We start from the raw sequence: 20,492 nt of genomic DNA on the forward strand, positions 1-20,492 counted from the left end.
CTTCGTCCTCGCAACCAAACGCACCCTAAGAGCGACAGTAGACTAAGAAAGCCAACAAACTGTAAGATTTAACAAACCCACTCAAACATTCCAAATTTGATCACTTAGTTCCTTTCATCATGTAAAGCCTACAGAACCCGCACCTTTAATTTAAAGCATCATGGAGTGCTCTACCCTCGAATCCCCACACACATCAACATTCGGATTCTCACATCAATACTATCCAGTATCAACCCAGCGAGCGACCCCATGACAGTGTGAAATGTTGGCACCTCTTTCTATCATCTCAAAGTTAACCTCGGTTTACACTTTCAGATAAGATAACCACCCTGACAAACAGAAATGTGCGTCAAACCTTTTGTCCCATGATTGGCAAATTCCTCCGAAGACATGAACTACCTGCCACATGTACTATGGTCCTGCCTAACCAGCAGAATCAGATTCTGAACCTTTCACATCCAAAATCTCTTGGCAGATGCAGAACAGCGGAACCATAAAAATCTTTCACGGTATCCACTTCCACTAAACAAAGCGTCAACAATGAACCCAAGAGATGCATAAATAAATAACCAATTACGATCGAGCAATAAACAAATTTGAAAGATGCACGAGACCTGAGGCGCCGCCACGGAGCTTCTCGGCCCACTTGGAGAACCCTAGGTCGCTGTCGCCGGCGCCGTCCTCGCCGATCTCTACGCACCACACGAACATAAAAAACCATCAACACCCCCTCCTCATTCCGAACCAAACAGCACGAATCGAAACCCGCCGCGACGCGATTACCGTGAGAGAGGAAGGGATTGCGCGGTGAGCCGGCGAGCCCCGCGTGGAGGAGCGCGTAGTAGAGGCAGAGCCGGCCGGCCCAGACCAGCACGGGGCCCTCGAGCAGCGACGCCGCGATGGGGGCGGCCGCGGCGGCCGGGGAGAAGGCGAACGCGGCGGCGCGCCTCGGCGAGGCTGGGCGCGGGAGGGATGGGAGGAACGGGGTCCTCGCCGGCGGGAGCGAGCGGAGGGCGAAGGCGCTGGGCGCCGCGGCGACGACGGCGGCGGCGGCGGCTGGGGCGTGGAGGAGGTAGGCGAGCATGGCGATTGGCGATGCGAGGGCCGAACTGGCTAAAACTGCAGTGTGCGTCGTGTCCCTGTGCGCGTGCGTTCAGTGCTTCCTCAGTTTTTAATCGTCGACAGTCTCCAGCCGTCCAGCGTCACCATGTCGATGCTGGTGCAGTGGTTTCGAGAAGGAAAAGAGGACAAAAAAAGAGAGAGAGAGAGAGAGAAAAGATCCTGATCTTTCTTGTTTCGTTCGAGGATTTTTGTGCTAGAAATTTTAGCAAATCCTTGCGCAGAAATGCAAAATTGAGAGCATGAACCTATCCTCTAAACCTACGTTCTGACAAGTGACAAGCATGAACCATCGCTTCAGATTCGAGAAAGGATGCCTTGTCTCGAGGTATTTTTTTTTTCATGAGTTCTGTGCTTCGGTTGCTTCCATGTGTGTGGTGATTCCACTTCTCATCTCTATCATTCCATATTATTAAGAAAATTATATCTTGCGTTTCCATACGATATGTGCACGCGGACGCCTCGGATAATGGCGAAGGACTGGAGGGGATTATAGAGTGCGACAGGTAGGACTTGGCGACTGGCGATAATAATCTTCAGACGGCACCCGTCGTAGATCTATTGGCTCTTCTCTTGTCGACGGAAAAGATACGGTTTCGTTCTTATTCGCGGGCCACAAGAAACAAAATCAAGCGAAACCGATAGAAGACCGGCCCGGCCCGCAAGGGCAAGGTACCGTCCAGGTCATGATTGACTGTGTATATATTAGCAAATGAACTTCACAGCTTTACACTTTCGGTCATGATTAACTGTGTATGTTCACAGCGTCCAGTCTGTGTGTGGGCCTTCGTGAGATCACTCACTACTTGGCGCCGGCGGCCTCTTCCTCCCCCTCCTCTTCCTTCCAGACGGGAAGGATGCCTTGCCCGGCCAGCCTCTTGTAAACCCAGAACACCACGTACTGGGAGGTTATCCTCTTCTCATCGATCAGGAATGGCTCGATGGTGCTGACTTCGTTGCTGTAGGACGATAGCGCAAAGCCCTTGGGTCCTGCATTATTCATTGGGAGATTATAAGTATGCCCCTTCTATCAATTCTTTTTGAGCAATCCCTCTTATCAATTCAGTTTGCTGGTTTCTAAGTTCTAACTTTAGCGGCGTTGCGATGCAGGTTTGTGCTATACTGCAAAGAAGGACACAGAACTGGTGGTTCTAATCTAGGTACACCGTACATTATTCAGTGATAAGAAGGCAGAGCACATGCAAATTATGTTCCATCCTAATGTTGTTAGGAAAAATCTGTATAATCTATGCTACCACATAGCAGATGAAAATAGTCTACATATTGGTTAATGAGAAATTCCAAAGTTTGTTAGCGAGGGACTGAAATATTGGTTATGCACTGATGGTTACAATGAATGATCTTCCTATCAGCAGACCTTTCAGCAAGGAAAACAGCATTGCACATTTGCGCATCAAAGTTCAAGCAGGAAATGACAGAAATGTAAGACAATGTGTACCTGTGAGGTCTCCCTTTGGAAAGAAGGCCCAAAAATAATAAGGAACGTCATCCTTTATGAAGGAACCCTCCAACTGCAATTCATCAGCGAAGGATTAGAAATTTGCTAACTATTTTGTTGGAGCTAACTCAGTTTTGCATGCTGCAATCCCAAACCATTGCTCAGATATGCTAGCGTTGCATATAGCTATGGTGGTTGGAGATGTAAGATGATAAACCATTTTGTTTCTGTTCTTTCTTTTTGCAGAAGAGCATGTGCACAGTTGTGCCTTATATACTGGAACTGGATGCATGTTCACCAACACATTAAACTGTATATCATGAAATATCCAGTGATGTTAGAGCATGGACCTGACTTGATCACTATTGAACTATGCAGCTACTAATACTACTGATAAGTTTTTCCTTCTCCGTTACAGTGCTCGAGGAAGTCATAAACTGAACAGACACAACTCTTGATACAGCGTTTGACATTAAGACAGGACAATTTCGTGCTGATACTGAAATTCAGCTGCTCCTCTTGATAGTGATTTATCATTTATGCCATGAACCCATGGTGCAAGAACATTCAGTCAATTATCCATCATGCACTCGTATCTCGTTTGCTAGAACTGATGTACAGTAGAAATGCCACATTATAGGCTCCGGTTGTAAGTAACTCTAAAACTGTTACCACTCACTAGCTACTACAAACATCCTGTATTCCAGTCAGTACTCACCGTGTTGTTTTGGAAGGAAAGCTGGACCTGGGACACGTTCTCCTCCGCTTCCAGGGCGTCCTTCAGAGGAGGAATGATCTCCTCCTGCATCATCTCCGGCAGCGGCTTCGCCGGGGCCTTCTTTGGCTTCGCGGCCGCGGCCGGCTTTGCTGCTGCTGCTGCCGTGGCTTCCTTCTTTTCACCGTCTGCAGCATCCTTCTTCTTGCTAACTACATGAAATGGAAATATCCGAAAATGATGTAAGGCCTTCAGAGTCCAGACTGAATAGGCATCGATCCACACAACCAACATCCGTAAAGCGTCACCCAGTACCGATCAGCGAGTTGGGAGAAGTTATTCAGAACAGTTAAGTGTCAGCCTCAATCAAGCAAAGGGTTGTACCAGTGGTGGAGGTGGAGGACTCCTGCTGCACGGCCGAGCACAAGGCGACGGCGCCGCCGCTGCCGGCACGGGGGAAGGCGACGATGGCCGGCAGCCTCTTCCCGAAGAGCGGGGCGGCGGAGCACCTGCACACTGCTGCGTGGCCAGCGGGAGCGCTCAGCCTCAGTGTGCGCAAAGGCTGAGGAGGCGCCATGGCGAGAACTGGCGCGAAAGCAAGCAACCACCACCAGCGGTTTCACGAGCCACGCAGGCCGGCTAGCATGCGAATCAGATGAGCCGCTGCGGTGAGACGATTTGTGCGCGCGTGCGATCAAGGTTCGATGGACACACACAGGGAGGCGAAAAAAAGGTCGAAGAGGAGATGAGGCGGCCGGTTAGTGGGAGTCGTTCTCTCGAGTCAGAGGTGGCTCCTGTCCACTGGTTCAGTTGGACGGCATTGGTTTGGCGCCACGCTATCTGCTCGCCTCCTCAACCTGCGGCCCTCGCGGCGCGGTTGCGCCTCTGAGTGCCAGCCATTGTATCTTCACGGTTACGGGTCACAGCAGCCTCAACTGGTTCTCACGGAACGGGACGGATCTGCCGCGTGGCTCCCGAATTGCGCGGCGCCGCCCGTCCGATTATTATCGACGCTTCAGGTTGATCCAAAGATGATAGCAATATTACGCCGCGTCAGTTGGCCCACCTATCAGTCAATGAGGACAACACAAGGTCATGAGTGGACTCAGAAAGTGCTATATGTTGTTTCGCAGATTGGAGTGAGGACGTGTCTCCAATGGCATGAGTTAGTGCCAGCTCTAAGCAATTAGATTAGATAGATAAGAGGAAAGGAGGAGAGAAGGTAGCAACCAGCTCTAAGCAATGAAATGAGGAGGAGAGAAGGTAGCATTAAATATTATGAGAAGTGCATAAAAAAACATTCAAGACTATCTCATTACACACTAATCTTTTTCTTTTCCTTTTCCCACTATTCAACACAGCTAGCTCCGAGCTACGCCACTGTGGACGCTTATGGGTAGCGGGGGCACGGCAAATCCGCCGAGGCCCCGTCTCGCAGCAGCGGTGACCAATGACAGTGGCCCCCGCTAGCGGGGCATCCGTCCCCAGCGACAACTTTATGACTTGGGCACCACCCCCACCATCGCCGCTTCGAGTTCGGCTGCCCGCCTGACCCCGTAGTTCGGCGCACGAGACCCGGCGAGATAACGTAGGACAACGCTGCACACCTGCACAAACAGCTCGGTAGCGTGCAGGCCTCCCGCCCGACCCGTTCCCGTCTATTGCAATCAACAAAGTATTCTCGTAGAGAAAAATCCTATACTCGAAGGCATCTGAAGTCACCGCTTTCGCCGGAGCGCCGCCTGGTCCTGTGGCGCCGGTGGCCCGGTGCCCTGCTCTGCCTGCTGGCTCATCAATCACGCCTCACGGGTATAGCGTGCCGAACTGTTGGTGCCTGCTGCCAGCCCTGCCCGGCGTACCTGCCCTCGTCGCTCCGCCGTATCACGATTCCATACACCGATCTGCAGACCCGGACCACATGCGCAGAAGAGCGTAGGCTTGGCCACGCGGCGCAGGCAACGTACGCTGTGAGCCCGGTCCATGTCATTATCACCGTCGTCGAGCAGGCACGCGTCTGGTAAGCTGCGCCGTAATGACGGGCAGTAACTCCGAGTAATCACCAAATCCACCCACACCCACCCACCCACCTGCGGAGTACATGCCTTTGGCTGCCCTACGATGTCCCGCCATGAGACACCGACATGCGGGTCCAGAGCCTAAAGTGGCCCTCGGCTCAAGTCATAGTCACGCGTCGCACTTTGTGCTCCGTCGGAGACGTGTCAAACTAGGGGAGCTGATTATTCAACACGGCGGGACCGGCACCGAGGCGCAGGGGCAGTACCGTCATTAAACCGCGAGCTAAAGAAGGGAGGGGAAGGGGTTGCCCTATAGGGCGAGAGGCCGAGAAGCATCCGGCGGAGGCACACCCCCGTCCTCCGGATCCGCCGGATCTCCTCCTGCTCTCCCCTCCTTGTCCTTGGGCGGCCTACGCCTACCCCACGTCCCTCGGGCCGCGCACGCCGACAACGCTCTACCCTCCCAAGTCGCGAGCCAAACCTGACCCACCCACGGGATCACGCCACCACCAGGTCACGTTACCCCCGCCCCCCACCACTACGGCACTACCGCCACCACTTGCGCCTCCCGTCCCCATCCACCCCCACCAGCGCAACTTGCCAAAAGCAAAAGGGAAATGCAGCGGCTGTACTCCGCCGTCCCCCCGGCTCCTCTCACACCCAAACAAGCAAGGGAATTGCTCCACTCCACTTCAGCCGTTCAGCGCCCAACACCGTTGAAACCCCTTTTTACGCCAAGCCTGATTTCACTGCACGAACAGGCGCCTTAATACACCCTGCAACCGGGACCCGCCAGGCAGAGAGACAGGACCCCGGCCAAGTGATAGACCACGAGCAACACGGCGCGACCACCGTGAACCGCAGACACACAGGCCGCCGCTGCAGAGGGCCTGAAGCGGCCACTCCAACCAAAATAATTCGCTTAAAAATACAAGAATTGGGAAGCTCCGGTTGCCTTTGCCTCTACAGGCTGAGGGCGGCGCCTCCATCGCTGCAACCACATGCATTTCACCTATCTCAAAGCAGTAACCAGAACAGAGCGCAATTCAACCAATTGGAGATGCAGTACTTCAGGAATTCAAATGGAGGCAACGGCTACTAGGGGCATTTGAATGGGGGGCATTTCCCGGGCTTTCTTTTGGAGGGAAAACTACAGTTGGAGCATGCCTATACCGCCAATGCAACAGAAATTTGAAAGGGTGGAGGGAAACCCCAGGGTTGCAGCTACCATTTGAAAAACTGGACGGAAAAATCGAACAGAAAAGGGGGTTCAGGCAAGAGATAAGACTGATTAACTCATCTGGTTGGCTACTAGCCTAGAAGGCTACACAAGGTGTTTCTCCATTACCTCCTAAAATCTGCTATTTGAAGAGGAGGCTGAAGCTCTCTCAATTCATCAAAGTCTTTACACGAGAAAAACCGATTAAAAAAAAAGAAAGACAGGGGAAACCCACCATTTCTGTTCCTGCTGCCTGCTGCTGCTGATCCTGCTGCTTACTTCTAGCTGAGAGAAAGGGGGAGGTAGAGGATCCATGTACATTGGTTGCTTCGTCAGTGGTGCTTGAAGGGCCTTAAGTCCTCAACACCATCATCCTCACTGTCATCGCCACTGCCCGACGGATCATCATCTCTCTTCCGCTTGGTGCCCTGCGAGGATGAAGGCTGGTCTGTGGCCCCCTCATCATCGTCATCCACCTCATCCCTGTCTTCATCAGCATCGTCAGGATCAGCTGCATCAAAGTCACTTCCAATGGCCATGGCCTGAGGTTGGGCGATTGGTTGAACAAGATATTCTGTGTCTTCATCCTGGAGAAATAAAAATTTACAAGGATGCATTGTTAGACTTGTATATTTTCCCTCCATAAACACAAAAAATGAAGTGCTGATAATAAAATACAGAAAACTCAAGGCAGAACGTTGGGAAGCAACATGCAGAAGACCAAAAATACAAGAAATCTCAAGGTACCAGGAGGCCCAGATATTCAAAGATTTAGCAAAACATGCAGATAACAATTCTAATCAGCAAACCCTGGACATAGCAAAGAGAGAACACAACACTCAGTCACTAACAGGTAATATGTAGGGTACCATCCCAAACTCACAACACTTAAAAGATTAGGCTATTAAGCCAACAAGAAATCAAATACTCCCTTCGGTCACTAAAAGGTGACGTCCCAGAAATCCAAAATGAACTAGATAGAAGTTAAATATCATGTCCTAAACATCAACTTTAGGTGAGCAGAGGGAGTATAAACCATAGTATTGTGAATACAAACTTGATAAAATAAAGTTCGCTATCTTGAAATATCATAGCAAATAGTCTAGCCATAATATTGACCAAGAAATTAAGAAACCAGTTTATGATGCAAGTAACTCACAGAGCCACCTTTTTTTTAATAAAAAAACCTTGCAGTACATGGATTAACAGATCATAAACAAATATATGAATATAAGGTGCAAGGCAGGACAAAAATAATCTGGATCCTCATTACTAGGGGGTCACTCGAATTTCATCTACTGCCGGGACAAAAGAGGCACAAAACATAGTGCCCAAGTTCATGGAGAACTCTGTGAAACACGTACACAGAAAAGTACACGCATAAAAGAACAAAATATAACAAAGGCAAAGCTCCTGATATAATCATCCAAGTATCCAACAGATCAGGCAACAACAAAAAAAAAATCGTACTTCCAAAAACCACCCAACAGATCCTAGACAAAATAAAATTTTCAGACTGCCAAAAGTTAGCATATTAATACCACAGTTAGGTTATCATTGTCAGGCCATGCCACCAATAACTACAGATAACTCAGTCGAAAAAGTTGCATTTTAGGCACAAAAGGATTTCAGATAGAAGCAGTGACACCATGCAAAAAAGTAATTATAAATGTAAGCCAAAAACGATGTAATGGATGTAAACGTGCCCCAAATGCTCCTAAGCAGCACACTTCGGTTAACAACCATCCTTGATAACCTCTTGCTAAAACAGACAGAACAGGGGACGCCGAACCAACTTAATTTCCCTACTTTCAGTTATGCATGCATCACAAGTAAACGTATACTGAGCAAACACGATACTAGTAAGCAATATCTGCTGAAGAAAAACTGCCACGATTCTCTGCAACATTATGAACTAACAAACAATAGTAACGCAATATCTGCTGAAGAAAAACTGCCGCAATTCTATGCAACATTATGAACTAACAGACAATACTAAACGAATTACCAATCGAACAAACAGGAAACTGCAATTAATGGTAAAAGTACTTAAAACACTTGCAGGGAAGTTGATGTGTTATACCTCATCATCCGCATCCTCATCATCATTTCCCTCCTCATAAACCCTATCACCCTCCAGTCCCTCATCATCCTCTTCTCCAATCTCACCATTCTCATCCTCATCATCCCCTTCTCCATGCTCATGTCCATCTATCTCTTCTCCTCCATCCTCCCCTGTCATCATGGCAACCCTCCCACTGCTCTGTGGCTCAGCCTCCTCGCCTTCATCCTCAACCTCCTCTTCATCATCCTCTTCATCCTCATCCTCCTCAACACCATCTTCCTCCTCATCACTACTCGGTACATCATGAACCTCCACAACAGCATCCTCATCATCACCATCTTCATCGATCTCCTCCCCCAAATCCTCCTCCTCCTCAAAGTCCTCATCATCATCTTCATCATCATCCTCCACGTCCTCATCCTCCTCTTCTGGGGCTTCTCCTGCCACCGCGACCCGAAACCCGTTCGCCCCATGGTGGTGCTCGACTCCCCCGTTCGGGACGACCTCGTCAGCATCGCTCTCTTCCTCGTCTACATCGATCACCCCATTCACCTCCACCGGATGCGACGCCACGCCACCGCGCGAGTGAGAGACACCCCCGTTGGCAACCTCGCCGCTCCCGGGGTCGTCCTCGTCCTCCTCATCGTCTTCATCTTCGTCGCCGTCGCCGTCCCCGTCCCCGTCGCCATCCCCCTCCCCTTCGCCATCATCGTCATCGTCGTCCGACTCGGGGCGCTCGTTCTCGTCGGCGTCCATCTTGTCGAGGTACTTGAGCGTCCGGATCATCCCGAACACCCTGGATCTGTAGTCCTTGACCCTTGTGACGGGGCACTCGTAGAGGTCGAGCGAGACGAGGCGGAGGTCGGCGAGCGGCGCGAGGTCGTCGACGTCCTGGATGCGGTTGTTGCTGAGGTCGAGGTCCCGCAGCGAGGAGAGCCCCGCGGCGACGAGGTGGTCGAGGCCACCGGCGATGCGGTTGTCGGAGAGCGTGAGCCGCGTGAGGTTCCGCAGCCGCGGGAACCCCTCGAGCGACGTGACCCCGATGCCGGCGATCGAGAGGTGCTCCAGGCTCTGGTGCCGCTCCAGTATCTCCGCCGCCGGGAGCCGGCCGTGCATGCACTTCACGGCGCCATCCAGCGTCAGGCTCCGCGCTGGCGACGAGCTCCCCTCGCCGCCGGCGTGGAGCGCCGCCTCCACCGCCCGCTCCCACGCCTCGTCCACCATCTCTTCCCCTTCTTCAATAATAATTTTTTTTTTTCCTCCGGGGCTGTTTGGTTTCGAGAGGATTTGAAATACAGAGTGATTTATACGGGGAGGGTGTTTTCCTCGCCATTTGGGGAAGAGGGGGGCGGCTCACGGGGCGCGCCGTGGACCCGGTGCAGGGAGGGTGGGCGAGGGGGTTGCCTGGACGGCCAATGGGAGCGCTCGGATGGTGGGGCGCGGATCGATGACGTGGCAGGATCCGAGGGGCGTGTGTTTCTTCTGAGAGGAGGCGGGTGGGGAAGCGGGGCGGAGAGGCGTGGTGGGCTGGATGATGCCAAAAGCATCTTTTTCTCCGGCTCCGTTTTTCTTTTTTTCCTCGTCTGATTTTTTCTTTAAGCACGAGATACTATTAGTTAATTCATGGGCCCACCCGGACGTCGGGTTTAGTAGAGCGAATCGCTGACAGGATGGGCCACGCTTTATGGGACCCAGGTGGAAGTGGCTGGGTTTGTGCGGGTCTGGAGGTGAGCATAGCGAGCAGATGACCGTCCGATTGGATTGAGGCGATGTGAACCGTCGGATCTGTGTGGCTGGCGTCTGGTTTCTTCTGCCTACCCTTTACCCGGTGGAGTAGGGGCTGCGCAGACTGGCAGTGGGGCCCCGTAGGGCGGCTAGAGATGTGGCGATTGGCAACTGGCACTGGTTGATGTGGACCCAGATCAGCGTTGTGCTGGCCTTGCAATGGCGACGGTTTGGGGAACACGGCACGGCCGCGTCGAGAGGATCTACGCGTGCAAAGCTGGTGCCGGTTTTGGGTTAAAGTAGTTACTATGTTTTGCTCATCCTCTAAAACTTCGTTTGCCATTTCAGTGAGAGTTTGTGCTCCAACAATTTCAGATAAAGCGATTAGTTGGAAACATCTTCTTTCAGAAGTAGTAAAGGTTGTATAGTTAACTAGATTACTTCGCGCAGATTTGCTTTTGATCGGATTTAGCTGGCTCCTTTTAGTTTTTGTAAGATCTCCATTGCTCAATATATAGCTATAAGAGTAGTTCATGAGATCTTAGTACTCCCTCCGTCCCAAATTATAGGTCGTTTTGACTTTATTAGATTCATAGACTTTGTTATGCACTTAGATATACCCTATGTCTAGATGCATAATAATATCTATGTATCTAGAAAAGTCAAAACGACCTATAATTTGGAACGGAGGGAGTAGTTAAGAGTCTAAAACTAATGTTTTATAGATGTTTGATACTACATCCATCCTAAATTATAGGTTATTTTTGTTTATTTAGGGGGTATTTGGATACGAGGTGCTAAACTTTAACAGTGTCACATTGGATGTTCGGATGCTAATTAGGAGAACTAAACATGAACTAATTATAAAACTAATTGCAGAACCCTGCTAATTCGCGAGACGAATCTATTAAGCCTAATTAATCCATCATTAGCAAATGGTTACCGTAGTACCACATTGTCAAATCATGGACTAATTAGGCTTAATAGATTCATCTCGCGAATTACACTCCATCCGTGCAATTAGTTTTATAATTAGCCTATGTTTAATACTTCTAATTAGCATCCAAACATCCGATATGATGGGTGCTAAAATTTAACACCCTAGAGCCAAACAGGCCCTTAGGGTGCATTTGGTACGATTACAGATTCTCGTAGAAACGTTCGGATCTGGATTCTCTCTGGAAACGTTTCTCAGGTGAATCAGAATCACTTTATGTAACCGTTTGGCTAGCTGGCTGGATTCTTTGAAACCAGAACTAGAATCAAGCGAAACACCTAAAATGCCATTCTTTGAAATCAGAACTAGAATCAAGCGAAACACCTAAAATGTTGCTTCTCTCTTGTAGATCAAAAAGAAGAAACGTTTCTCTCCGATTCTCATGGAAACGTTTCTGATTATATTGTGGTTGGCGCAGATTCTGCCATTTCTACTTAAAAATGGAACTGATTCTGTCGTTCAAATGCACCCTTAGATTTATAATTTTTGTTATTTACTTAGATATAACCTATACCTAGATGTATAATAATATCTATGAACGTATAAAAGTCAAAACAACATATAATTTGGAACGTAGGGAGTAGCAATTTTAGCTTCTCTTAGTAACACGGTACATATAAACATGTACATGTCTCTACCATCATAGGCTAAGAGGAATATAAGCGGTGTATTCTCATACTCAATTAACCATCATCTAACCTTGTAGCGATATTTCCATTAAATAAGTTGGTTGGATCATAACGAATTGACATAGCAGGTGCTTTGTATGGTGTTCTGAAAATAAAACTTTCAAACCTCTGCGTTTCAATTCTAGTGAAATAAAAAAATCTTAGTTCATTACAATCATTTCCACGCACAAGTTTTTGGGAGTTCTACTCAATGACAGATATCTTAGCATGTACATATATGGTTCATAGAAGGAAATGTTATTTTCTCCTTTTCTCGGTTTCTAATGGTTCATGGATTTGGGTTTTTAGGGGGAGTATAGGGTAGGTGGGTTTAAAACAGCATACGTGATCTAGAACTATAGATGGAGTCATGAGAAGTACAGGTAGAGGATAATCGTTAGGTCATTGGCTCAAAGTTACCTGATCCCTTCATATTATGAGTAGATTGACCTGAGAATAGCATGCATGTGGACGCACTTGCACATTTACAACGAAGAAGGAAAAAATAGATGCAAATCGAGTGGTTTAAATACCAAAGGGGCGTAAGTTGTTTAAACTATGAGACAAGATGAAGTGGATGAAAATGTGAAAATTACGATTGGGAGACTCACTCCATCACGCTTGTATCCAGTGCCTATGTTTATGGTATACATGATTTTCTTCCAACAATAACACTCCCTCAAATGATGAGATTGCCGATCGAAAACAATAAGAAGTAATGATAATTTTAAAATTATCTAAACACAAACAATCTTGATCAAAAAGCTTGTCTAAAGAATATTGACCAAGAGCAACCAATTTACCACTTTCCTACACTATTTTTTTGTACGGTTCAACGATAAGTCTAACTTAAAGTAGACAAACGGATAATGGTACTCTCTCGAACATAGAGCGTGGCCCTTTTCCAAGAGTATAACTTGCAAGGAGTATAAGTGGCCGTGATCAAGATTAAAACTGATAGGGCACGAGAAGGCTAACGACATATATTATATTAGAAAGCATATAGTCAATGCGAAAAAAGAAACAAAAGATATTACACAAGAGAGAGATTTGTTCAAGGCTCAAAGGTGTTTGCCAGTGAAGAGAGTGAGAGACAATAATCACAATATAAAAGATCAAGCTACATGCTTGTTGTGCCAATGCTGTGGTTAAAAAAAACGATTAATGCACACAGCACATAACAAATGTGAAAACGCTGATGAATGTTTTGAGAGAGTAAAATTGACTTTTTCTTTCTTCTTCATTAAAAGAGTAAGCTCATCTGGCTATGAGCCTATGATGCAACTTCATCGGCAGCTGGCAGCTGGCAGCTGGCACTCGTAGTTCTAGCATGCAGCTCGAGCCCGCCACGCAGGAGTTACAGATTAAAAAACCCGACCCATCGTCAGGAGATTTTCCGAAGTTCCTAAAACAAAAAATGCTTTCTCAAGCCCACAATCAGCCCACTGTCAGCATCACCACCGACCACCCTTTTCCTCACTCGGCCACTCCACTCCATTCCCAACTGCCACTCCCGTCTCTCGATTCCAACCGCGTCCCCGGAGGCCGGAGCCATGAAGGCCGGCGTCGACCACCACCACCACGGCCTCCACTCCCCCACCCCGGCGGCGGCGACCAAGATCTCGATCCCCATCTCGTCCGGCGAGGCGGCCCTGTTCGGGAAGGGCAGGTACAAGGCGTGGGCCCTCGCGGCCATCGCGCTCCTCGCGCTCTGGTCCATGTTCGCCGCTTCCGTCACCCTCCGCTGGTCCTCCGGGGAGCTCGCTACGTTCGGGAACGCAAGCGACCCGCTCATCGACGAATTTGATCCCCTTGTATGGCTCATCGACCCCTCTATTCTCCCTCTTAGATCTCGACGCTAGCCTGCCTGTTGATGCACTCCTAACTTCCGATGTGTAAAATGTAAATGTGCCACTAACTATCTGGCATTGCAATTTGCAAAAAGGGAAATGAAATGAAAGGAAAGGAAATGCATTACTTCTTGATTTCAGTGTGGATTCAATGGGTAATTATTTACCTTCAGTGAAGATAAATCTGGTCCTGCTTACAGTTCTCATCTTCTTTTAGCTCCTCATTTACAATAACGATTGTACTTCATGATTGTAGTACTACACATGATAATGAACTAAATTCTATATTGGTTGATAGCTGGCTAAATTGTTGCACTACAGTGTTAGAAAAACATCTCACTTGTAATGCTTTTGGGCTGTGAAGAAGGCAAAGACTGAAATTTGCCTAATTGGGCATTGAACAGGAGATGGAGGAAAGGGAAAAGCTAGCGCGCCGGATGTGGGACGTCTACACACGCACGGGCGATCATGTACGGCTTCCACGGTTCTGGCAGGAAGCATTTGAGGCTGCATATGAGGAGCTTGCTGGTGATGACACACAGGCTAGTGATGCGGCTATATCTGAGATTGCTCGCATGTCAGTCCATAGGCCTGAGGTTGAGCAGTCGTGGAATAAGAATTAGGTATGGACTAATTGACCTATCTGCAAACTTAGTCACTACATGTACATATGATCTCCTTTTTTATACATGGCATCAAATCTTTATACTTGCTTTCCCTTGTGAGCATATAAAGTGACATCATATTGTATTTCTGTAACCTTCGTAAGCTAATGAAAAAAAAATACTAAAGTTTCTGCTTCTGCTGCCGTTGTTAACTTTTCTGAATCCAAAGCTGCAAGTAAGAGTGTAAAACCAAAGTTTTAGATGCATTACTAAGTTGCAACATAATCATAGTTATGAGTTCTATTTGATCACGCATTCCATTTCTGTTAACGGCGTGGCTCCCTCAATTCCCTTTGTCATCGTTGTGTAGGCTTTTTTATTGCATCCTGAAATCCCAGTTTCTCAATTCCAGTCGATGTACCTGCACTATTGGATCATTGAAAATATTCCTATGCTCTGAAAAGTTTAGCTTACCCACCTATCCTTTCAATTTAGTGCACATGTGTTGAAATTATCCTCCTACTTTCCAAATTTTGATGATAAACTGTACTTGGCATATAGGCAAGGTGAAGAGAAGATTTGATTTTAACTTGCCAACTCAAAAGAATAGGTGATAATCTGACAAAAACAGGAAAACCGTAGGTATCAGTGCTGCAAATTTCTCAATGGAACACCCCCCCCCCCGGTACATGGTCTCTTACTTTTGTTAGCAATTATGGAAAGTGAATGTGTGCATTATTTTCATAAATATAGTTGATGTAACCTTCCCATTAGTTTATGTAATGCAATAGATATTAGAGCATAATGAGTAAGGATGAAACATCAAGCATGCGGTCATGACTCATGTTACATCTGTAACCTTTACCTAAACTATCATATAGTTGGTGTAAATAGGTTGCATGTTGGTTTTTCTGCAAGCTGGCTTCATTGAGTCACCTAACTAGCTGAAATACCATATTATAGTGGTTTAGCGGCATTCTATGTTCCCCATGTAATGTAACCCTGTTTGCTTCGGTGCATCACTCCTTGCGATCTTTTCCCTTTTTGAAGCAACACTCGTTGCAACATTTAATCTTGAGCTGGTTGAACAGTCAACATTGTGGGATGCATATTGAATTTTCTTTGTGTCTGATCGTCTGATGCAGGAGTGGAACAGGATGAACATTCGGAAGAGTTGGAACTGGTAGGCTGAAGCAGAACGGGATGGGCAGTTGGAAGAGCTGAACTGGTAGGCTGAAGGTGAAGATCGTTTTGTCCCTGTAAATGATGCCATCCCGTCTGAAGATCACTCGCAAAGTCTGGTGTCCGCAGCAGTTCGAGTTTTTAAGCTGCGCTGTATAGTTGTTGACTTGCTTGCCAGTGCAAAGGATGCATTTGCCTGTAGCTACCTCTGCCTTCTCCATTGTTCTTGTATTATTCACGCAACTGAAAACCACTCTAGTTCTGTACTCTGAGTCTCTGGGCATATTGACAACGTAAGAACTTTGGGCATCGGCACGTTCTTGCGTTCTCCTCGTGATGAAAAGTTAGAACAGGGAGGAGGGGATAACGGGTGTCTCCGGCTAAGTCCATGGGCTGAAATGATCCGATAGCTCATACAGGCCCAGGGCCGAACGCGCACACGACCCGGACCAGTCTCAAGACCATTCAGTCGATCCCTCGGGCATGGCCAGCTGAGGCGCGCTGAGCTGACCACCACACTAGGGAGTAGAAATCTGACCCTGACCTCAGTCCTTCAAAAAATAACGAAAACCCTGCATTGCAAATCTCACCCAACGCGGAAGACGGAGCACGTCCTAATCGTCAAAGAAGCCCTACCTGACTGACCATCCAACGCTGTTAGGTCCAGCACGTAATGCTCCTCTGCCGAATCCATTTTGGGAGGAACACTGACGCTGACTCGTAGCCTGCCTACTGCTAACTTTTGCTCGTCTGAACCAGCGTCCTGTTCCGGAACATTTCTGAATCAGGTGTCAAGAAAAGCAGTTAACCACCACGGCATTACCCTTGACACGAACATGAGCTGCAGCTGAACAGGATGGAGATCGAAGAGGCGAACGTGCTGGACTGCACCCAATGACCCGACCGTTCTGAACCAACCACTCGCCATCTACCCCCATCCGGCATCCCTTCTCTGAAATTCCATGACGAGTTTGAAAATCCCACAAATTTTAAACAAATGCTCGCGCGCGCAAGACATGACCAACCTTTCCGTCCCACCACTCCAGAAACATTCACGCACAAAACAACCCTTCCACGTTCCTTGCCCACGACACTGAGAATTTTAACCACTAATCCTTCTGAATTCCATGCCCACAAACTGGGGCCTCAACGCGTGCCAGGCACTGCCCGCGATCCGCTGCATGAAGCTGTTACAAGCTTTATTCCAAAAAAAAAAAAAGCTGTTACAAGCAGCGTCAGTTCGCGACGATGCCGTGAACGAAATGGCCCTCCGATCGTCCGTGACACGAGAACACGTATCAGGCTCAGCCGTGCACACAACTCCATGGCACGGCCGGCCTCTCGCACTGAATTTCTCTGCCGGAACACACCGAAACCGGCACTGAATCAAGGGGGAAAGCTAGGCACCTAGCGCGGCCGGCCGGCCGGTTCGGCCAGGCGCGGCCTCGTACTTAATGGCGTCACTACTTCCTCACGCCTACAACGTCTCGCATTCCACCCATTCCATTCCGTCCTCCCCAATCCTCTCGTATCATCACCCTCGTCGCCTCGTCGTCGTCGTCATCATCCTTCCTCCCATGTCATGCAACGCAGCGTGCGGAGCGACACAATCACAGCCACGGCGAGCACTCTACATATCCATTCCCTGACCACAGCGATCACACCTCACCGACGACCGAGCTGACCATAGCTGCCACGAGCTCTGCTAGCCCTCACGTGTGCAGCTGATCAGCCGATCGACTAGCTCTCTACTCGACGGGACAGCCTGACCCGAGCCGGGGGGCAAGGTCCGCGGCTGGGGGTGAGCACGGCGCCCATGGCCGCCGCCGGGTGCGAGCGACGACGCTGCGCCTGCGCGGCCGTCGTCGTCGTCCTGATGTTCGCCGCGTCCGTCTCCGCGGCGGGCGGCGCCGCGGACGGGTTCATAACGTGGGACGACCTCAGCATCCCGGCCGCCGCCGTGGCCGCGCCGGGCGGCGTGTCTGAAGGCGCCATGGGCGGCGGCGGCGCCGTGAAGGCCAGGGCGCGCCACGACCTGGAGACGATCGTGGTGTCGCAGGACGGGACGGGGCACTCGCGCACCGTGCAGGGCGCCGTCGACATGGTGCCCGCCGGCAACCGGCGCCGGGTCAAGATCCTCGTCAGGCCCGGCGTGTACAGGTGCGTTGGGTGATCGGCCGCCGCTGCGCTGCTTGCTATGCCTCCGCCTCCACTACCGCGTCTCTTCTCTTCTAGTAACTGCCTCAGCGTTAATGGGGTATTAAGTGATCACGACGTGTGCTCGATCGTCTCCCTCTCTTGCCCCTTGGTCTCTTCTCTGCTTAGCTGCAACTCTTCTCTAACTTTTTTTTCCTTTTTGCTTTGCTTGTTTTGGACAGCCAGTTCATTCAGTTTTCTACTAGTAGCAGTTTTCCATTTTCTCAGTGTTTAAGACTTGAAAGCAACTCGGTGCAGTGTCGTCTAGCTTGTGAACTGCAAATTTTAGGCTTAACAAGTAGGTGCTAAATTTGTGCATTGCTTCCTTTAATCTGGTATGAAGCATCCGATTTTGCGTAGCAAAAACTCTTTCACTGTAATTTGTAATGAATATAAAAAAAGTGTGCAATGGCGGGTGGGTGCAGGGAGAAGGTGACGGTGCCGATCACGAAGCCGTTCGTGTCGCTCATCGGCATGGGCACCGGGCGAACGGTGATCACGTGGAACGCCAGGGCGTCGGACATCGACCGCTCCGGCCACCAGGTCGGCACCTTCTACTCCGCCTCCGTCGCCGTCGAGGCCGACTACTTCTGCGCCAGCCACATCACCTTCGAGGTACGCGCTCGAGCCTAGCTTGTTCAATATCTTTCACCGAAGCTGTTGTGGTTGTGCACGATCTGATCCTCTGGTTACATGAATGAATGTGCACCCGGCGATCGGCAGAACTCCGCGCCGGCGGCGCCGCCGGGGGCGGTTGGGCAGCAGGCGGTGGCGCTGCGGCTGTCCGGCGACAAGACCATGCTGTACAGGTGCAGGATCCTGGGGACGCAGGACACGCTGTTCGATAACATCGGCCGGCACTACCTCTACAACTGCGACATCCAGGGATCCATCGATTTCATTTTTGGGAACGCAAGGTCCCTGTACCAGGTAGGCAGCAAGAGAAATTTGCTCAAATTTTCGCGATGGTTTATAGCCACTAAATTTTCTTGACAAAAAAAATCCAGACATTCTGCGCTGCTAAACAAGCTGCCATGTTTTGACCACAGTACTGGTTTTATTGCTGACACCATTAACTTGCCTTTCTCCGTGCCTTCCTTCGCTTCTGATCAATGGTGTCACGTTGCTATCAGAAAATCGCAATTCAGGCACTCACCAACCCTGCCATTTCATGTTCTTGCAGCAAGAAATGCTCCATCTTTTAGTCCCTCACTTTCTATGTGTCTAGCTTGGAATGCTCTGCTTGGACACACCGGTTATCACTTAGGTTACCTAGCCGGCTCAGTGGAATCAGGTCGTTAGGCACTTAGCCCTGCACGACGCTCAAGCGCTCTTGCACAAATCCATGCTCAAAACCTCAACGGATTCAGTGGTCACATTCTTTTCGTACCCTTCGCACAACTGTCCAGGCCAATTGGCAATGACAGCGATGTCCCGTTGCTGCTCCTCCTTGATGCTGATTGCTGGACGTTACAACGAAATCGCAGGGGTGCACGCTGCACGCGGTGGCGACGAGCTACGGCGCGATCGCGGCGTCGCAGCGGAGCTCGCCGACGGAGGACTCCGGGTTCTCCTTCGTGGGGTGCAGGCTCACCGGCTCCGGCATGCTGTACCTGGGCAGGGCGTGGGGCCGGTACGCCCGGGTGGTCTACTCCTACTGCGACCTCAGCGGCATCGTCGTGCCCCAGGGCTGGAGCGACTGGGGCGATCGGACAAGAACAAAGTGAGCTGCGCTTCTACCATCATCATATTGTTTTTACTGCTCTAATCACAATTACAGTTAACTGAACCGGTTTACAATTTACCTGACGATCAAATTCATAGGAAGTAGGTAGGCAGTTGCCCAGCAGGACAGGCTCACCAAACAGTCTTTAGTTCTTTACAAGGAAATGCAGTTAGTTACCACATGTGACTCGGCTGTTACCTGCCGGGTCTTTCCAAACCTGACAAAAACGATACGGCACAGCATCGTTTCAGAGATTGATATTTCTGGGCTCAATTTTTGGACAGGACGGTGCTGTTCGGGGAGTACAGCTGCAAGGGTCCAGGGGCGAGCACGAGGCAGCGGGTGCCTTGGTCCCGGGCGCTCACCTATGAGGAGGCGCGGCCGTTCCTCGGCCGGAGCTTCATCAACGGCGAGGAGTGGCTCAGGCTGTAGATCCATCCTGCGGCCGTTCCTCAGTCGGAGCTTCGTCGATGGCGAGCAATGGCCTAAGCTGTAGATCCTGCAAGTTCTTCACACTCCTCTGTTCAGTCTTCTTCAGTGCAGATAATGTACCTAGCAAGCAGCTTAGTCAGTAGACAAGTACGGTGTACCATATACTACCATGTAACAAACCTGACACGTCCATATATGTGGTGAGATACTGCGATGAGATCTGTTTGGTCTGCATGTGTGAAGGGAAATAGGGGAGGCCAAAGTCCATCATGTGACATGCCTCTGTCAGGGACCTCAGGCCTAACATAACAGAAAATCAAAATGATGAGATCATGGCGTGCCTTCCTGAATTCTTAGTACAGGCAAGTTCAGATCCAGGATGCCACAAATAGATGGCACATGACCCGCAGAGTGAAAAATGCTCTCATTTGGCAACCTCTTCAGATCAACATGCGCAGCTGCATTTCATGGGATGGTAGGATGCTCATCATAGCGATCAGAATGGATCATCATGATTGG

The 20,492-nt window shown here is 49.5% G+C and overlaps 5 protein-coding genes across 5 annotated transcripts in view; 2 read left to right on the forward strand and 3 right to left on the reverse strand.

Annotated features, from left to right (window-relative positions):
• The window catches only part of LOC101779150, a 2,915-nt gene extending 1,708 nt beyond the window's left edge, over positions 1-1,207 (reverse strand). Inside the window, exons 1-2 of the mRNA XM_004958198.3 lie at positions 784-1,207; positions 615-692 (exon numbers count right to left, since the gene is read on the reverse strand). Of these exons, the coding sequence (XP_004958255.1) occupies positions 615-692; positions 784-1,084 (379 nt within the window). The 5' untranslated portion in view covers positions 1,085-1,207. The remainder of the gene's footprint in view (positions 1-614; positions 693-783) is intronic.
• Positions 1,208-1,747: 540 nt separating this feature from the next.
• On the reverse strand, positions 1,748-4,122 carry LOC101779551. Its single transcript, XM_004958199.3, has 4 exons — positions 3,678-4,122; positions 3,297-3,505; positions 2,579-2,651; positions 1,748-2,109 (listed from the first exon to the last, which is right to left on the reverse strand). Exons 1-4 carry the CDS (start codon positions 3,868-3,870, stop codon positions 1,922-1,924), a joined length of 663 nt encoding a protein of 220 aa, XP_004958256.1. The 5' UTR covers positions 3,871-4,122; the 3' UTR covers positions 1,748-1,921.
• Positions 4,123-6,577: 2,455 nt separating this feature from the next.
• On the reverse strand, positions 6,578-9,886 carry LOC101779944 (acidic leucine-rich nuclear phosphoprotein 32-related protein 1). The gene is made up of 2 exons (XM_004958200.3): positions 8,611-9,886; positions 6,578-7,114 (listed from the first exon to the last, which is right to left on the reverse strand). Exons 1-2 carry the CDS (start codon positions 9,814-9,816, stop codon positions 6,860-6,862), a joined length of 1,461 nt encoding a protein of 486 aa, XP_004958257.1. The 5' UTR covers positions 9,817-9,886; the 3' UTR covers positions 6,578-6,859.
• Positions 9,887-13,405: 3,519 nt separating this feature from the next.
• LOC111256332 lies at positions 13,406-15,930 on the forward strand. The gene is made up of 3 exons (XM_022824164.1): positions 13,406-13,796; positions 14,237-14,455; positions 15,583-15,930. The coding sequence occupies exons 1-2, from the start codon at positions 13,536-13,538 to the stop codon at positions 14,453-14,455; spliced, it is 480 nt and encodes a 159-aa protein (XP_022679899.1). The 5' UTR covers positions 13,406-13,535; the 3' UTR covers positions 15,583-15,930.
• A 1,183-nt stretch (positions 15,931-17,113) lies between these two features.
• Positions 17,114-20,188, forward strand: LOC101776988 (pectinesterase QRT1). Its single transcript, XM_022824163.1, has 5 exons — positions 17,114-17,779; positions 18,241-18,430; positions 18,539-18,745; positions 19,303-19,538; positions 19,826-20,188. Exons 1-5 carry the CDS (start codon positions 17,436-17,438, stop codon positions 19,971-19,973), a joined length of 1,125 nt encoding a protein of 374 aa, XP_022679898.1. The 5' UTR covers positions 17,114-17,435; the 3' UTR covers positions 19,974-20,188.
• The last annotated feature ends 304 nt before the right edge of the window (positions 20,189-20,492 follow it).

The sequence above is a fragment of the Setaria italica genome, chromosome II (genome assembly GCF_000263155.2).
Source record: "Setaria italica strain Yugu1 chromosome II, Setaria_italica_v2.0, whole genome shotgun sequence".
NCBI lineage: Eukaryota > Viridiplantae > Streptophyta > Magnoliopsida > Poales > Poaceae > Setaria > Setaria italica.

Coding starts and splice junctions, on each gene's coding strand:
- LOC111256332 (XM_022824164.1), top strand. CDS start 13,536: ATGAAGGCCGGCGTCGACCACCACCACCACGGCCTCCACTCCCCCACC. Junction 13,797..14,236: donor TCGACGAATTTGATCCCCTT/GTATGGCTCATC, acceptor GGCATTGAACAG/GAGATGGAGGAAAGGGAAAA.
- LOC101779551 (XM_004958199.3), bottom strand. CDS start 3,870: ATGGCGCCTCCTCAGCCTTTGCGCACACTGAGGCTGAGCGCTCCCGCT. Junction 3,506..3,677: donor GTCCTCCACCTCCACCACTG/GTACAACCCTTT, acceptor CATTTCATGTAG/TTAGCAAGAAGAAGGATGCT. Junction 2,652..3,296: donor TTTCCTTCCAAAACAACACG/GTGAGTACTGAC, acceptor GATGAATTGCAG/TTGGAGGGTTCCTTCATAAA.
- LOC101779944 (XM_004958200.3), bottom strand. CDS start 9,816: ATGGTGGACGAGGCGTGGGAGCGGGCGGTGGAGGCGGCGCTCCACGCC. Junction 7,115..8,610: donor ATGAGGATGCGGATGATGAG/GTATAACACATC, acceptor TTATTTCTCCAG/GATGAAGACACAGAATATCT.
- LOC101776988 (XM_022824163.1), top strand. CDS start 17,436: ATGGCCGCCGCCGGGTGCGAGCGACGACGCTGCGCCTGCGCGGCCGTC. Junction 17,780..18,240: donor GTCAGGCCCGGCGTGTACAG/GTGCGTTGGGTG, acceptor GGGTGGGTGCAG/GGAGAAGGTGACGGTGCCGA. Junction 19,539..19,825: donor GGCGATCGGACAAGAACAAA/GTGAGCTGCGCT, acceptor ATTTTTGGACAG/GACGGTGCTGTTCGGGGAGT.